Raw genomic sequence first — 17,459 nt, forward strand, 5'->3', positions numbered from 1 at the left:
ACTTAAATAAGTGCAAAATATCTGTTTACCACCAGAAGCATATACAAAGGGAAGAAAGAGAAATAGGAACATAATAAAAGTTTACTTCTACCACGGTCCTGGAGGATTCTGGTTTGGGCATTTAACAGTTAAAGAAGCAATGGCACGCTAACCGAGCACATTAAAACAAAGAGTTGGCAGCTTCTGAAGGAAAAGGGCTTGTGCTCCACTGTTCCAACTTGTCAGTCAACTCATGCCAGCACTCTCCACGTCTGCCTCTTCTACACACCCTCATTACATGTGTCTGTCTGGACTGATCTGCTCATCTGTTCAGGGACTCTCCTGACAAGTCAAAAATTCTGCCTTCTCTCTGCTCTGGAATTGGATCAAATCACCTCAGCTTTTTTTGTAGCCCCACCAGGAGGCTTTTTGCTTATGGTCTCATTCTGTTTTCCTTCACTACTTGTCTGTTTTTGATTTCTAGAATGGAGGAAGCCGAATTGCTGAAAGAAAGATTCCAGGCCATAACAGTAAGTGCTTATAGTTATAACTTGCTATTACAAAAAAAAAAAAAAAAGGGCTTAGAAGTAGCATTGTGTTAATGAGCTACTGTGTGTTTTCTGAAGAATGATTTATCCCAGGATGGAAAGAGACTTATGTCTGCCTGAAATTGTTACTTTTTAATTCTGGTTTATAAGCTATTGCTTTAAGACAGCAAAGTTGCCTGTACTGACTTTATTAGGGGTTGTATTGCACTTTCAAATTAAATTCAAAACAGTGAAAGTATGTGTGCAAATCACTACTGGACAGTCTAAAATACATATTACTATCATCACAACTGAATGTTTGCCTGAAGGACAGCAGGTCAAAAGGCAGCTAGAGAATTCCAGAACAAATCAATTTTCCCATTTCACAACAAAACTGAGAGATGAAAGATTTTTGGTTTTGCGTTGTGAGGTTAAATACAATTTCTGAGTTATTGATGATCTATCGTAAATATTGCTGTCTGAAAAGTAAAAAAGGACAAGCTTGGATTAAGCAAATTCCTACCTGTCGGTTTTCGGAGGAGGGAAAAAAAAAAAAGGACTCGGTAAAGTTTATGCTGAAGATGTTAGAAAACATTTTCAGTTTCTCTTCTAAAGGGAAATCTGATTCAAAAGATTTAGTGTTTTAAAGGAACTACCGAGTTATTTTTTTTAAAAGAATATAACCCGATGTAACAAAAATGGCTGAATCCAAATTCTCCGATTTGATCTCCACTGAAACCTATTCAGTTACAAAAGAATTAAACTGAAACAAAATTTGGCCCTTTGGGATGAAAGGAAAACTGCAGAAGGATCACTCACTGTCACAGGCAATCTTTAAAAAGAAATAATGGGAACAAAGGTATTTTTCTCACTCTTAGCATGATAGACTAGTTTTGAAACAAACACTCCTGGCTGAATAACTGGTGGGCAGAATTAAAAAGTACCTTATTGGAATCAAAATAAATGTGAGAAGGCATAATTGGAAATCTACAGGAGTTGAATAGGTTGGGGGTTACTTTGGTTGGGTTTTAATTATGACACTTGATAAAAGCCAACAGGCCCATTTATCATATTTACTTGAGACCTGACTCAAGCCCACAATATGGTAAATTGAAATGTTTTAGAGGGTTTAGAGTATGTTCCTTTGTTTAACTGTAATGGTGTTTGAACCCGACTCATAACCTGGACTTTGTCTCTAGCGAATGGGCTCAAAAGATAAGAAACATTTTGGCGCTCCAGGGAAGTTCGGGCCTTGCAATGTTTTATACTTCCTGGTCTCTGGCAGGAGGAATGGGGCAGCACGCTTGCCTGATGAGGACTCCTATGAACGTACCAGGGTCGGCGTCCGCTGGCTGCGTCTTCACCTCCAGATAAATACTGGAGAAGTGTTTTTTTAAGAAACTGTAACAGCTTCCAGTGTCTTGCATTACAGGAAATAGGAAATCATATTTGGGTTCTGGCCATGGCTTCATTTATTACACTGGCTGCATAAAGGAACTATTTGCTCTCTGCTGTCATCAATTGAGAGCATTTAATTGAAACACTCAGTGTATTTGTTATAATGCGCTGCAGAAACGAAGGAGCCTAAATAAGGCGAAGTTAACATCAGGTTTAAGAATTTGCAATACGAGCTGTCTAAGAAAACAACACATGACAATCAGAATTGCGAGTTACTCGGTGGCTCTGGGAAGGTTTGTCCCAAGCAACATACCTGGGAATTTCAAGTGCTACCTGCAAGGTGTATGTTGTAAAGAATGTAACAGAGGGTAGCAAGGGGCGCTCAGAGCAATAAAAAACGACACTTGCACTAAAACCTGATTGGTTTCTGTTGTTAAATGTCTGGCTCCTTTACAGCATCTGGCTCTCACAGAGCCACTAGGGGTTTTCAAATTCTTTTTCATATCTTCCCTATGTAGCAAAGCAAAAAGGAAACCCCCCTTTTTTTTTTTTTTGTTTTGGTTTTGTTTGTTTTTGGTTTTTTTTTTTTTTTTTTTTTTTTTTAAGATCTCGATGCTCCCATGGCTCTGAAAAGGAACCATTTTTCTCTGTTATATATCTTCCACCTGCTGCTGGTGTATATAGAACATAACAAGTGAAAAATAAAATGCAACCATTTTGTTAGAGAGACTGTCATATCTTAAAATACAAAAGCTTTAGCATTGGTTTGTCTCAATACGTTGAGACATAACAGTCAAAGAACAACCTTAGGCTTAATCCTTTCTCATCAAATCCTCCATTCTATGGGAAAACAAAAATGATAGAAGATTTGAATTATGATTAAAGATTTGAGTTACGACATTTCTGCAGTCTCATGCCATCAGACTAAAACGTCCATACCTCCAGATAAGACCCCTCAATAACCAAGCGCTACGTCTGGAAAATTATATGAAAACAAAAATACATCACCTAAAAGATTAGCTGTTCCATTGGCCTTGACAGTACATGGCATTTTCCATGGGACCAAACAGACCAATATTGGCACTGCTGTGGACCACTGACAAACTAATGGACTTGGCACACAGGATACCTAGCAAGACACTGCTCCGTAGATGCGTTTCCCTGCCTTTCACATAGATCCAATTTAGAACACTATTCTTTTCTATGCTCAAAAGTCAAAGATTCCTACATGTTTCAGTAGGAGTGAAAATTAGGACCAAGGCTCAAGTCTCACCTTGCACTGGTGCATAACAGAGAGGAAGGGATGAAGGTGTTCTTTCATAAAAAGCAAATCTCGCCCACATTAGCAAGAGCATAGTAAGAGAGGATTAGAGGACTTCTGCCAGCAACCTGATTATCTACAGGGGCAGAGTATGAAGTTTAGTAGAAGCATGGATCTCTTAGCTATCTAGGAATAAACATTTATTCCATTACACATATAGTCCAGGCTTTGTACAGCACGACATGATTTGCAGACAAAGCGTAGCAGAATACACTGTAGGAAGTGTCCTAACAGGTTTTAAAAATTATTCTGGCAACACAAGGCTCAAAAAGATTCCTCATACATCTTCCTTGAATTTAGCTTCTGGCATTAGACTTTCAGCTTTCTTTGACTAGATATACAAAATACAATCTATTTCAACCCATTTAGTCTGGATAATTGTATAATGGATGCTTATTACCAACCAGTGAAATTAAAACATGCTAGACCAACAAAGGATACAAGTAGAAAACTTTAAGAGAAAAAATATGGTATGCAAAAGAAACACAGACCTCTAACAAGATCAACAGGCAAAAGTTTCATTACTGAATAGGTTCCTTATTACACAGTTATTTTAAAATGCAGCTATTTGTGCCTTTGCACTCTGACTTCTTTCTGCACAGTATTTTTGTGTATCGCTTCTCATTTCAGACTGCCCAAACTCTCAGTACACATCTCCACTGGTACAAAAATAATATTTAGATTGACTTAGAGTATTTTTAATAGTATAAACCAAGTAAAAGTGCATTCTCTGGCTAAGAATCTTATCCAGAACTTTAGCAAAGAGAAAAAGCAGTTTCCTCAAGAATTGTAACAATCTGTAAACACAAGCTCTTGTCACCCTTTGGTCATCTAATGATTGGTTATTTAAAGGCCATTTATACAATGAGATCAGGAATCTTTCCTAAATATAAAAGGTGTGAAGGTCAAAGACCAGATGCTATGTCTCCAAAATCAGAACTGGCTGAGTAAAATCCAGCATAGCAGCTCTTGGATAAAGTCTCTAAAAAGGGACATTGCAGAAAAAATAAGTATTGTAGCAATCCTAAATCAGTAGCTTTGTTAACTGTATTAAAAAGCATGACTCAAAACCACTACAGAGATGAAAGTAGCATGTATCTTGAGGCAAGATCCCTACCTGCTCTGTGTATTAAAGAGGCAGACTAACACCATCAAGGAAAAATTGTAAGGTACAGATGGTGTTTATAGATGGCTACTGCACTTTACAGACTGCAAGAGAGAAGAGACCTCCGACACTCATTCATCTACTAAACCCCAGCATACCATCAGGTGTGCTTGGGCAGCCTGTAGTCCTGCCCTCAATCTCCACAAGGCTAGGTGGTTTCTTCTACTTCCTATCTTTCAACAAAGTGTCCCTATAGGCTGTGGCCCCACGGCTAATTTCTGATTTCCAGTAATAGTGAAGTGATTCGGCCAAGAACACTACGGCTCTTCCTGCCTCCAAATCCCAGATCCCAGGGAAACAGTGGAGAACAACTCCCAGCCTTATGCCCAGCACCTCCTTCTTACTGACTTTCCACTCTCCTTACACACAGCTGGCTGCTCAGGTGAGCTGAAAGGGCAAGTCTCTTCCTATGTTTGTGAGGAACTTAACTCCTTCCTAAACCATACTCGTCTGAAAACAGACTGTTAAAAAAAACCTATCAGTACTCTGTCCTAACTGAAAGGAAAGGGGGATTAGCCTCCAGTCAGCAAACGCGTCTGCACAGGACAACAGATGATTTAATTTACTTCCCTAAAACACACCAAGAAACAAGTGCAAAAGTTGCCATGTCCAATAACAGGATTTTATAGCATTAAGGCTGACCAAGAGAATAGCCTATTAATACAGCTTGTAAGAGTAAAAGTTAGCTTCCTTTGGCATGATTTCTTTCCCACTGGCTGCTGAGGACACCAGGTACTAAACCAGCGTCTGGCCTCATACAGAGGAGCCACAAGAATCCTCCACACAACAGCAGCTATCCAAAGACACAAGAGGCTCAAGTGTTGCCAGTGTTCAGAGACTGTTCACCTGTTTCCTTTTTTCTATAATTTGTAGCAAAAAGCACGAAGGTGGCACTATGATAGATAGTACTGCTTGAGCTTTTTCTTTCTGAAGTTCAGCAACCATGAAAACAGCCTTTTCACAAACAAAAAATATTTTTTTTTTAAATTTAGAGGTAACAGCAACATATATGAAGGATACTACCGTTCTCCGTATTCATCTTCACCACTACTTGACTCATGAAATAAATTTTTATGTCTTTATTTATTCCTGTTTATTCCAGCTATTAGCCACAAGATACATAAGCTCAGTGCTGGATTCACCAACAGCCCATTTCATTAGTGATGTACCACAGCTGCACAGTGTAGACCATGCAGACTCTCTCCTCTCCTAAACGATGTGTGGGTTGCCTTAGGAATTTTGGTCAGGACCCATTTCTAACCTCTTTTTGCATGTGCAATTGTGCTCAAATGTTATTTCTTCCTGTTTTCTTCCCCTACCCTTCCCAACAGTAAATTATTTTTAATTTGGATCATCCCTGCTTTGTGGTCATTAACACGTTCAAACGTACTTCAGAGAAAGAGTAACAGAAACCATACCTGCATAGGACACGTGAGCTGTTGCTGCTAAGAATTATGCACTGCCTGAGCGCCATATAAGCTTTAAAATAAGGCTGTGTTTGCATGGATTGATTTCACCCTACTGAACAACACTTAAACAATTTTTTTAGCAACAAGTAATTTCTCTAAACAAAGTTTTATTGTTTTCTTAATTTGTAGGACAAAAGAAAACTGCAAGAAGAAATTACACAGAAACGTCTGAAAGTGGAAGAGGAAAAAATGAAACACCAACATTTAAAGGTAAGTAAAGTGTTGGATTTATGTAACTAGAGATAGCCTCAAGTTGTTCAGCATGAATAAAGGTTTTAGATTTTGGAATGCAAATCTTCATGCATTTAAGTCGTGCTTTTACTGTCAAATTTTCAAAGCTTTTCGGAGTCTTGCCAGGACTCCATTTGACTTTAATAAGCATCACCCTTTGGAAAAAAATTACACTCAGGAGCTAATGTTATTTGATCACTTTCATGGCATAAAATGAGATCATAACCAGGAATAACTCACAGCTGAAAATTAAGCCTCACATTTCAGACTGGGTGTGTTCACTCCTTAATTCCACTACAGCAACCTCACTTGGTACAGGGTGCAGTACAATCATGAGGTCTAATTGCACTTTCTTCTAGAAAAAAAAAAAAGCAGCCTATTTTTATTTGGCTATAGCCTTTTGTCAGCTTGTTTAATGAATCTTTGGTAAAATACTGCTGTTTCTTTGTATATTTAAAAAAAAAAAAAACCAAAACATAAATGCTGCAAATATTGTCCTGAAATATGGCCCGCTAAACTCAGAATTACAAAGTCCAAATTACTAAGAAACCAAAAGATCCACCTCTGTAGATACTTGAAATTGCAGCGATTTCTACCCAACACCACTGCTCTTTAAATGTCTATTGCAGTTTGGCAGTACATGTCACTTAGGGAGATGAGACAAAAATCTATGCTTCTAGAAATATGCAAGACTTGGTATTTTACATACCCTTTTAATCATGTGAATAGATAAACAGTTTCAAGAAAGAGTTGTTGAATGAATACCAGGAGCACGGCGTGTCTCCTTGAGCAAATGTGGGAGAAGCATATTTAAAAGAGATCCCTCTTCAAAATAAACACCTGATCCTGGGTTTCATCCACCCTCTTCTTTTGTGTCAAGCCAAAAAAATGAGAAGTTATGATAAACTAGTTCAAGGGGCCAGGCAAGCCAATGCAAAAGTCACCCATGCTTAGGTTTTGTTGGAAGGTAGTGACCATAAGGACAAGCTTGACCAATTGTGTAACTTCTTGCCTAAAAGAGAGGGGAATATCTTTTCTAAGTCCTGTAACTAATAAGCAGCAAACATGTGACTGCCTTCCTCCATCTTAGTACATGGTTACATGGAGTACTGCAATTCATGTTTCAAGTTTCCACGCCTATAAATTCAGAATGACTCTTTTGCCCTTCCTTTAAAAAAGATAAACTGATCTATTCTAGACAACCAGCTTATCCTCACTACTGCTGTGTGCAGAGTCCTCGGGCAGTTTCCTTACAGATTTAGTACATGCCTTCAGCTAACATTAATAGGTACCACGAAGTTAAGAAGTTAAGAAAACAAAACCCCACCTTGCACTTATTCTGAAGATGTTTTATGGAATTTTACAGAAGCTAAAGCACTCCTGGAAAAATATTACCAAAACGCTGTTCCTTTGGAACAGGACAGAGAACGTGATTTATTTGCCTGTTCTATGAAAAATCATACAGATATCATACAGAAAAGTTTTTAAATTAAACTCAGTCATATTGCACATGAGGTGAATCAAGGATCTGCAGAGGAAATTATTCACTTGGCAAAGAGGGATCAAGCATGCATTAAAATATATATATGTATGGTGTATAAATATATACGTATCATTAGCTATTTGGAGCACCCAAAACGGAGACTAGTTTTTCCAACTGAGTACTAAGACAGGCACTTAATATCAGATGCAGCATTACTATATGAACATCCTCTGCTTGATGCCCTAGAAGCTTTGTCCTTTAATGAACATTTATGCTTCAGACTAATTCAGCTATTTCCATGGAGTCAACACAAGAACCTAGTGCAGAAATCACTTTAAAACAGATTTAGACTTTTAAAATGTTTAGGCACTTCTGTAAATTTTATTGAGGGCTCATTTCCCTGGTGAGTCAGGTTGATTTCACTCATTTATACTCCTACCAGTTACGCATGGTGAAATCTAGAGCTCCATGACCTATTCAACATAACTTGCACCTGTCCCTTAGGAAACTATTGCAGGTTAGTAAATCTCACTGTCACATAGATGTTCCTGTTAGCCAGATATCACTACCCTGTTCCTCATTTTGTCCTTCATTCCTATTTATAACCCTTAGCAACAGGTTTAATAAAAGGTTGTTGTTTTGTGGGGCTTTTTTGGTGGTGTTTGTTTTTTTTTTTTTAACTTCCTTTTTGTAAACAGGAATCTCTGCTCCGGCTTCCCAATGACTTTGTTTGCTGTCCCCAAGCTAACTTCTTACTAGAAAGAGACAGATGAGGTATCATGACAGGTCTTAGTTATCTGGTAGAACCATACTGGAGAAGGAATATTTGTTCCCTACACATGTGCCTCTACCACATGAAGTAGAGGACATGCAAGCAAATACAGACACCTGTGTGGATAGGGCTTCATGGAACTGCAAGGGTAATGGGGGCTGCTAGCGAGGGTACAAGGGAAATTTCATCCTCACGTAATTCTAGATGCACCAGCAACTAGTTCTTCCTCCTATCTGGAATCCGTCTCGCTGAGGCAACAAGGGAAAGGACCAGACAGAGTTGCTTAAAAAGCATAGTCAGCGCTGATTTGCATGTACTTTCCAAGAGGTTTTCTAGTTTAGCTTATTACGCTTTTGGTTTCTGACATGCCTGAACTCCACTAGTGCTACCTTGTAGGTGCTGGTCACACTCCTCCTTATTCCAGGAGTTAACAGTGTTGAACTACATCTTCTGCGAAAACTGCGAAAAATTATTTATGCCTCCCCCAACATGCTATAAGGTGAACTGCCATACCACTGGGAGAGCAAGACCCATGAACTCAAAACACTTGTGCCTTCCAGGGAAGGATGAATCTTTCAGTGTTAGTCCAGCCTTGTTAAGGATTACAGTGCAGTCATACCTGGAGCACATGTAGGACATTTATTCACAGAATTTGCAGAATATTGTCACAGTACTCCTGATGCGACCATGAATTTACAAAAGAAAGTGGTTGCTTTCCAGCACTCTGGCCATTCCCAGGGTCTTACCACATCACAATATATAAGTATCCCTTTCCCTTAATGTACCAAGCCTAATGCAAAATGAAAGCACTTCCATATAAGTGCTATAACATATTCACAACCTACTACTGAGCTGGAGATGCTTTACAGCGGAAGGAAATGCTAGACAGCAGAAAGAACCCAACAGCCCCAAAGCAGCTGCTCCTGCACTGACTTGTGCCAGTGCCTCAGCGGAGCAGCCTTGAAACTGTTGTTCAAAGGCTGTTTCCAAAATACGCAATGCATCATTCTTTCAAAAGTGGGGTAATTAAATTAAAAAGATTACATGGCATTTAGTTGGAAGCAGCAGCAAACTATTCTAGGAAAACGCAAAAATAACACTATTGTGTTATACCTGTATTTAGGGAGTTTGTTTTCTTCGGCCTAATCCTATACGTACATTAAGCTTTTGTTGATTTCAATGGGTGTTATCAGTTTCTGAGGCCTACAGTGCCAGCCCCGCTGTAATTCTCCCAAGGAATTATAGATTTATTTTTGGAGACAGCAATGCTAGACTAATCCAGCTAGCATTAAAATCTCACTTTTCTAGGAGCCCTACTTATCATTAAAACCTAAACATCTTGATTGAAAGGGAATTAATAACTGTGTTCCCTCCAACTTGAGAAAACTGTATTTTGTGGTCAATAAGAGTTGTGGCAATACCAAACTACATGCATCTACCAGATCAGGTAAAACCCTTCTGTTAAAATCTGCATTTATTTCATTTGAGCCCAAGACACAACTGCCAGGAAGTGCTGCCAAGTGATCCTACAGCCAGAGTCAAGGCTCAGGACATCAGTCTTGAGTGGCTCTTGTTTCCCACAGATTTCCTAGGTTCCAGCGCTGAGAGAGAGAATACTGTCCCGCAGGGCTAAGGCGACTGTAAACATCGCTCCTATGTTCTGGGGAGCGGGGTGTGGGGAAGTACCGTGGAGTGCCACAGAATTCCCAACAAGCCTGTTTTAGCCACAGTTTCTGTCACATCATGTATGTCACACATCAAGTTGAAAATTGCATTTAACTGCAATCAGTCCTACGTGCATCCTCCTCCATCAGTTGAGCCCCAGTAATAACCTCATGGGAAGTATACAGTAAACAGAAAAGTGTAGGAAGCAACAGTTTAAGTGACTCAACACACAGGATGCAGGCAGGGATTCCCACAGCCACTGCAAGCGGCACTGAGGTTAATGCAGCCTTCTCAACAGTCCTGGGCACGGCTCTGCCTCAAAGCAGCAGTAGTCAAAATCCAATTTAATCTTCATCCACATCCTACAACTGACGAAACCATACAGGAGAAAAAACCAAAAAACCTAACATGGAAATCGGACAGCTCCAGGAATCTAAATTACAAGCGGAAAATTCATGGTTAATTAAAAAAACCTTATATGTGTGCTTTTTTCCCCCCTGTTGCAAGAGTTTTTCTAAGGAGCCCTGACTCCCACTTCTTCCCCAAGGCAGCAACTGGATTTATATTCCTGAGTTCGACTGAAGGGAGTAAAAAGAGTGCAAGAAAGGTTGCATGGTTTACAACCTCTAGCCTGCAAATATGAACTTATCTCCATTAATATTTTTTTTTCCACCAGGAATATTTTAAGAGAGCTCTGATGACTTTCAGATGCCACCTTTCATATTGTAAAACAGCTGCAGGAATCAATCAGTGCATAGAGCCATATTTTTCAAAACTTGAAAACACAGCTGAGAGATCCACTCACCTGTACACATGCAATACAGCATTTATAAGCCACTGCTGTACAGAAAGAACTCCACAGGCACTAAACAGGTCAGGGCCTAAATATGTAAGCCCTGGATTGCCCCTGTGACAGCAGTTCTAAATATGTAGCAGGTCTGCTGAAACACTAACCAGACATCAACAACCCGTGCTCTACCTTTCCAGTCCCACTCTTACCCCACACATCCTCACCAGATGAAATGTGAGTTCACTACCACAATCACCCAAGTTCCTTGTAAACCCCAGAGATAGCATTGCATCACTAACTCCCTAGAGATCTCTGCCCCCTATACAACCTTATTTACAGAAACTTTTCACCTTTTATACCCCCTCCCAGAATTTATGCAACGCCATGACCCCAGAAACCAGGGCTATTGAAATAAAACTATAGCACTTCTGACAGGGGCCTTTTGCATGACTCTGTAATATGTACACTTTGATAAAACTGTTTTGCTTTATTGAGGACAAACACACCACTGGATCCACTAATAAATATTAATCTGTTACAGGTAGCAATTGACATCCTCTATGTATTTGTTGGGTGGACAAATAAAATGGGACATTGTTCTTAATGAGTTTGGTTTTAAGTCAATCTCAAAACACAAATGTTTTTCAGTATTTCTTTAGTGGCACTCACTGCTGCCAGATTGCCTTATGGTAGATACAGCACAAGAATGTGGATCACACCTATGGCATCAAGACAAATACAATAAATAATTGAACAGTCTAACTTTTAAAGTACACTTACTTGTCTGTATTTTTCCCAATCAGAAAAAAGCCTTGCGAGAAAAATGGCTCTTGGATGGCCTTAGTTCTCTCACTCCAAAAGAGCAAGAAGAAATGCAAAAGCAGAATCGGGAGGACCAACAACGCACTCATGAGCTGGAACAAGACATTTTCAGGTAGGGTAGTAACCCTGCCCTTCTCTCTGGGTTAAAATGGTCCCTGCTTAAAAGTCCTACCTCATTTTGTAAAACATTAAAATGTCAGCAAGGGCTAAACATATGCAGTTTGATACACAGAGTAAAGCAATCTTTGTTATATTTTCTGGTCAGCTAGAATTAGAGAATACACAATGCAAGCTTCCATACTGTGAATTTTATCAAACTGCATAATAAATTTCTTGTGGAGTATTTGTTTCTCTAATTCCAGATACCCCTTTCATGCTATACTCAATAGATGTAAGCCACGGTATATGGGTTTTGCTCTGAGATAGCAATTGTTAAATCAGAATTTAAAAAAAAAAAAACAACAAAAAACCACAGTAAATAGTTTTTAAAGTTCTTCAGTTTCCCTAGCTCCTGCACAGCCTTTAATACCTGACTTCTACCATAACACAGGACTTCAGAACGGTACAAGCTGCCTAGCCCCATTAGTATCGCTTGCCTTATTTTCACTTATCTTCCATGATGTTTTGTCCTCAATTTATTCCCAGAAACCTACTGTAGCAAAGGCCTGTTTCTACCCTTTATGTTAGATGTTCCTACAAATCTCATTGCCTAGTGCCTCCCTGCCACATAGGGCTAACATTGAACTGCATAGACAGTCTCACATATGACTCTTATTTACTATGGACATGATTCTAGGTGCTTATTAGCTGCAGTTAGCCTTTCCCAAATACCACAGGGCTCTGTACACAATCAGCTCCTTCCCTGGGTCCAGGCATACTGCGTGGTACTACCCATTAGCACCCACAGAAAAGATGAAGTGTTCCTGTTTCTTTAGATTCTGGAAAGTTTCATCATCCTTTTTTGAGGCTTCTTCCTCTATTTCAGTTCAATAGCATCTTCCTCCGTACTCTCCTCTTCCTCCACTGTCCTCCTACACGCACTCTTTTGGCAAAGTTGTCACCAAGATTACCTCCTCCAGTTATCTCCCCCCCATTTCCCTCCTTACTCCATCTCTCTGACACAAACGATAATTCTCTTGGCTGACAGGCAGCAGCCTAGTGCTAGCTTGTCCTATAATTATGCTGACTTCTTTCTTGAAAGCACTTTTCTCAACAGAACAGCTTTTCCACGCACCTCTGTGGAATTCTTTGTTGCAGTGGTAGGAGGTAGACAGTGTGCTCTAAAAACATCCCAGCAGGTTGTGATTATGAAGACATGCAAGAGGGGTCCCTGCAACAGCGCGATCACCAGGAGAGCGAGCCACGTGGAGAAGGACTGGCTCAGGAGCAACAGGGAAGGTGCACTGAGCAAGTCGCTCCCCACCAGCCCACTGGAAGGCCAGTCCTCCTCCAAGCACTGGGAGGATAGATTTTCAAAGTCCTGTGACTTTGAGTAAGAGCTGGAGGTTGAGCTGACATCTCCTTTATGCCCTAAAGGAATTTGGTGATAGGAGATCTTTTAAACTACCTTTTTTTTTTTTTTTTTTTTTAAAAAAAAGTCTCAGAACCAAGTCAAGAACTGGATTTGGTGTGTGGCTATGTTGAGGGAAGGATGCTTTTATTCTCCTGACATAACCTACATCTACACTGTTTCCAATTAATTTGACAACACCCAAGTAAAGAACAAGCAATGCTGTTATAGTGGAAGTCTGTGAATTTCTATGCCACTAAAGAGGAAAACTACTGAACTGACACACTGACTGCCTTAAAACCAGTGAAATATTTTAGCAGGAAGTGTACTGTATCTCCAGCATCTAAATCTAGTCTGTCACCTCATAACATGCCTTTAGGGTTCTCTGCACCTGAGTCATTGTAATTGAGCTGTCTCACAGCAACACTGGCAGCGGGTCCCTCCTGTCCTGTCCCTGGGAAGACTTGAAATGCAGGATTAGGACTTAAAAAGCTTCCTAGAACACTAGTTCAGAGATTTCAGCAAATAGGGTTGATTATTCACATATGTAATATCATTTCCATGTCTCTCAGAATCCTGAGTTTGTAACTACAGTCTTTTGATACTCTTATTGTAATTATTGTCCTGGATTTGTCATCAGCTCAGTGGCCTTAATTTTTATTTCCTCAGAGATCAAAACTTAAAACAGACAGTGAGCTTTACTTCTCTGAACATAGCCATATAAACTTTTTTTTTAGCATGACTAGAATTTAATCGCTATTACAAATAGTAAAACAGTAATTCAACTGGAGCTTCAAACCTAAAAAACTCCTTTAATTTATGTAGGTAAATTAGCATCACAGAGGAATATTCCCTGTGCTTTAATTCTAGATTGGATCCAAAAGTTGACAAGGGGTTATAAATTTTCAAGTTTATCTGAATTAGAAGCTTCCAGGTCTTTTAAAAGATGCCCATAGGCATTTAAAGGAAGTTTTCTAAATGCATTTGTGCTTTAAGGAAGGAGAAATGAAAGTGCCAAACCCATCATTTGTCCCCGGTTGCTTTCTTAAATCACAGCATGGATTCTGGAGTAACATCTCAGCCTCTCTCTACATTTTGATAATTTTAAGGACTAGACGCAGATACACTGTGAATGGAAAGACCGCACACTTCGTACTGCATCACATGACCAAGAGCACACATATACCAAACAGGGTGGAGGTTCCTCAGCTCGTACCCTCGATGTATGCCTGAGCCTGTAACAGCCTAACTATAGAAATGTGCCTGTTACCTTCCCACTAGAATTTTTGCCAGAGACTTGGTTAACATTCAGCATATATAAAAGAATTCATTTTAGAATTCCTTTCCCATGTAGGTGGGATGCAGGGATGACAGGTTTGTTTTGTTGTGTTGGTTTTGGTTTGGATTTGTTGTTGTTGTTTTTAAATAGTTTCTATTTATATGCCTGCATTTAGGAGAAATGTATTAGGTATGAATTCTTTTCCTACATAGTTCCAGATTCAGTTAATTACAAGCACAAGGAATGTTTGTATACCTAGATGGCCGATATTCTGACCATACACCAGCAATTTAAATGCTGATGAAAATGAAATAAAGTAAGTTTACTTGCAACTGTAAGCACTACAGTGGAAAAAACTGCAATAAATGTTTCATTGTAGTTGCTGGGTTTTATCCTCTTATTAAAAAATATTCCTTTTCCAAGAATATAAGGCTATTTGTTTTACTACACTTGCTTAACGGAACCTGTGAATGGTTCCTCTTTTATCTTTATATATGCCACTCTTTCATGGCAATTGATTTTTTCCATGGCGAACTAAGTATTTCCACAGCCATTTGTTGTTAATACCAGTGTTACCAACTAACCTTTCCTGCCTGTGACCCTCTCCTGGGAAGCTCCACCAAATTGCTTCCTCCTTAAAATGATTCCTACTTCTTGACATACATCTGAAATACTTCAGATTTATTTGTAGTGAAATGAATCAGACAAGTTACATCAGCATAAAATGAAAAGATTAACTGACAAAGAAAGCATAACACAAAATGACATGCTGTCTTCACTCTTACGATAACTTTACAGGTATAATGCATCCTAGAAACAAAAATCAGTACAGAAATGCTCCTAATTACATTCCAGAGCCACCTTGAATTAAGATGACTTAATTCACCATTGCTGAAGTTCTGAAGACAGTTTAGAGGTTTGTAAGGCCTTAATATCAAAAGAAGTATTTTAACTTATATACTTACTCTCATAACCAAACAATCTACACACCTTAAAGTCTTTGGCAGCTTTTATCTTCATGATACAGAGAGGACTCAGGCAAGGACATTCGATTTTACAGATGGATAACAGAGGCAGAAGAACATACCTGGAGTCATGTGGGAACTTCCCTCTGAACGAGGAATTTCAGCAGGTTTATTCACATCAAGCATCTTTTGCTATAAATTATACTTCCTACCACTCCTCAATAGCTGTCTAGCAAAGGCCTCTAGAAAGCTGCCTTCCAGATATCATTAAGTTTTATTTAGACATACCCAGCCCAGTTTCAAACCAGCCAGCAGTGATACAGAAGCCTAGTGATACGGAGTTCAGTATGAACAAAGTCCACTAAAAAGCAGAAAATATCCACCATACAGTACTTGCACAGTGCTTCTGCTATGCCATAGATGGCACCCAAGCTAACAAAGGCTTGCTTGACTACATATATGTGAAGTCATACCTTTGACCTGCCCTGTAAATCAAAGATTGCTAAACTGATGACATCGACACGTTATAAAATAGCAGTAAGATATATTATTGAGAAGCTCAGTAGAATTCTTTCTTCTGGGCATCGGATTACTAAACTTCACTTGATTCAGATACATTCTGTCCCCTCTAATGATTATTCTGCGTGGGTTTTATCATCAGTTAAAAAAAATCTGAATCACTTTGAAGACTTTTTGAATACCCTTAGACCAGTCTTTGTTTCTTTCTGCTGAGAGGACAATCGCAATTGTAGGCAGATTATTTCCAGTAGTGGCATGGGCCTTTCCATCACCCTCCTAAATAGGACCTCTGTTTTGAACCATTCTTTACTCAGGTGTCGAATAGAGCTAGTGTATGTCTGCTAATCAGTTCAGATTTGAGCATTTTTTGATAAAAGAGTTCCTTTCTTTGTATCAACAACAAAACAGTGAATAGCGAGTGGCCTGAACCACCTTGCAGACAAATAGCTGAACACACTGGTTACAGACAAAAACAGCATTTACATTATCTGTCCTATTCACCCTCTTTACATGTTAGAAGTTAGAGTGAGCCAAGTGAGCATGTCCTTGGTCAGGGTACAAGCTGAATGAAGAATTAGGAGTCCCATTTTCTCATTTAAGTTTTAGCAAATAGCACTCATTCTTGATGGAATTAGTTGCTAAACAACATACTTAAAAATGCACAAACATCACCACAGTTAACTGAGGTCTATTCAATGGTATGTAACGTGATACATGAAGGCAGGCTAAGGCTAGATGGACTCAAGAGCTGCTAAAGCATTTGACTCACCTCAAAACATGTGAGGACTTGCTAAACTGCCTTTTCCTCTCAGGCCAGTATTCTCCAGGGTGGTATCCTCCTACCTGCTTTTCATTCTTAAGCCGTTTATTTTTCTTCTGGGACGGCAGCGGTGCCAACCCCAGCAGATTAGCTGGTGGCCAGCAGCAGTCAGGTATGCTCTGGAGAATTTCTTAATTCAGCTACTACTTTGGCAGAGAAACCTCTAATTTAGTATCTCGGCTTCTAAGGTTCCTTCTTTCATCCACACCTCCATACTACTTATTTTCCCCTCTCGAATAATGAACACTACTCGAGGAGAGAAGTAAAAATATCCAAAGGATTGTTTTAATACAGTAGCTATGTCATAATTCCATTTCTCTACAAAACACAGCAGCACCATTGATCGTTTCTTATAATTGCTAGTGTAGCTGTTAGACCCTTCCAAGACAAACTGTGATGTAACTTCATAAAAATTTCATTGATTTAGAAGTTTCTAAAGATTTAAACACACCAGAAAGATTCTGGCATAACTTTTCAACTGCACAAAGTCAAAAGGACTTTGATTTCTTTGAACTATACAGATTGCACCATTTTAAAAAGTTTCCTTTCAATAAATTCCAGCATGCACACTCACAACATCCCCTGAAAATGAACCATAAAAATCTATGTCTATATGCAAGTATGAATGCAAAAGAGATATCTGAGGTCTAGATGCAATTCCCATTGCATGAGCATGAGAATTTTTCCCTAACCCCACTAAGCACTGAATCATTCCTCTTAATTACCATACGAAGTGGGTGTTGG

At 39.2% G+C, this 17,459-nt stretch overlaps 1 protein-coding gene across 1 annotated transcript in view; it reads left to right on the plus strand.

Annotated features, from left to right (window-relative positions):
• The first annotated feature begins 235 nt into the window (after nucleotides 1-235).
• PALMD (palmdelphin) overlaps nucleotides 236-17,459 on the plus strand; it is a 29,820-nt gene continuing 12,596 nt past the window's right edge. The window contains exons 1-3 of the mRNA XM_082311953.1: nucleotides 236-509; nucleotides 5,989-6,069; nucleotides 11,604-11,734. Coding sequence (XP_082168079.1) covers nucleotides 465-509; nucleotides 5,989-6,069; nucleotides 11,604-11,734 — 257 coding nt within the window. The 5' untranslated portion in view covers nucleotides 236-464. The remainder of the gene's footprint in view (nucleotides 510-5,988; nucleotides 6,070-11,603; nucleotides 11,735-17,459) is intronic.

The sequence above is a fragment of the Platalea leucorodia genome (genome assembly GCF_965183815.1).
Source record: "Platalea leucorodia genome assembly, chromosome: 5".
Lineage (NCBI taxonomy): Eukaryota > Metazoa > Chordata > Aves > Pelecaniformes > Threskiornithidae > Platalea > Platalea leucorodia.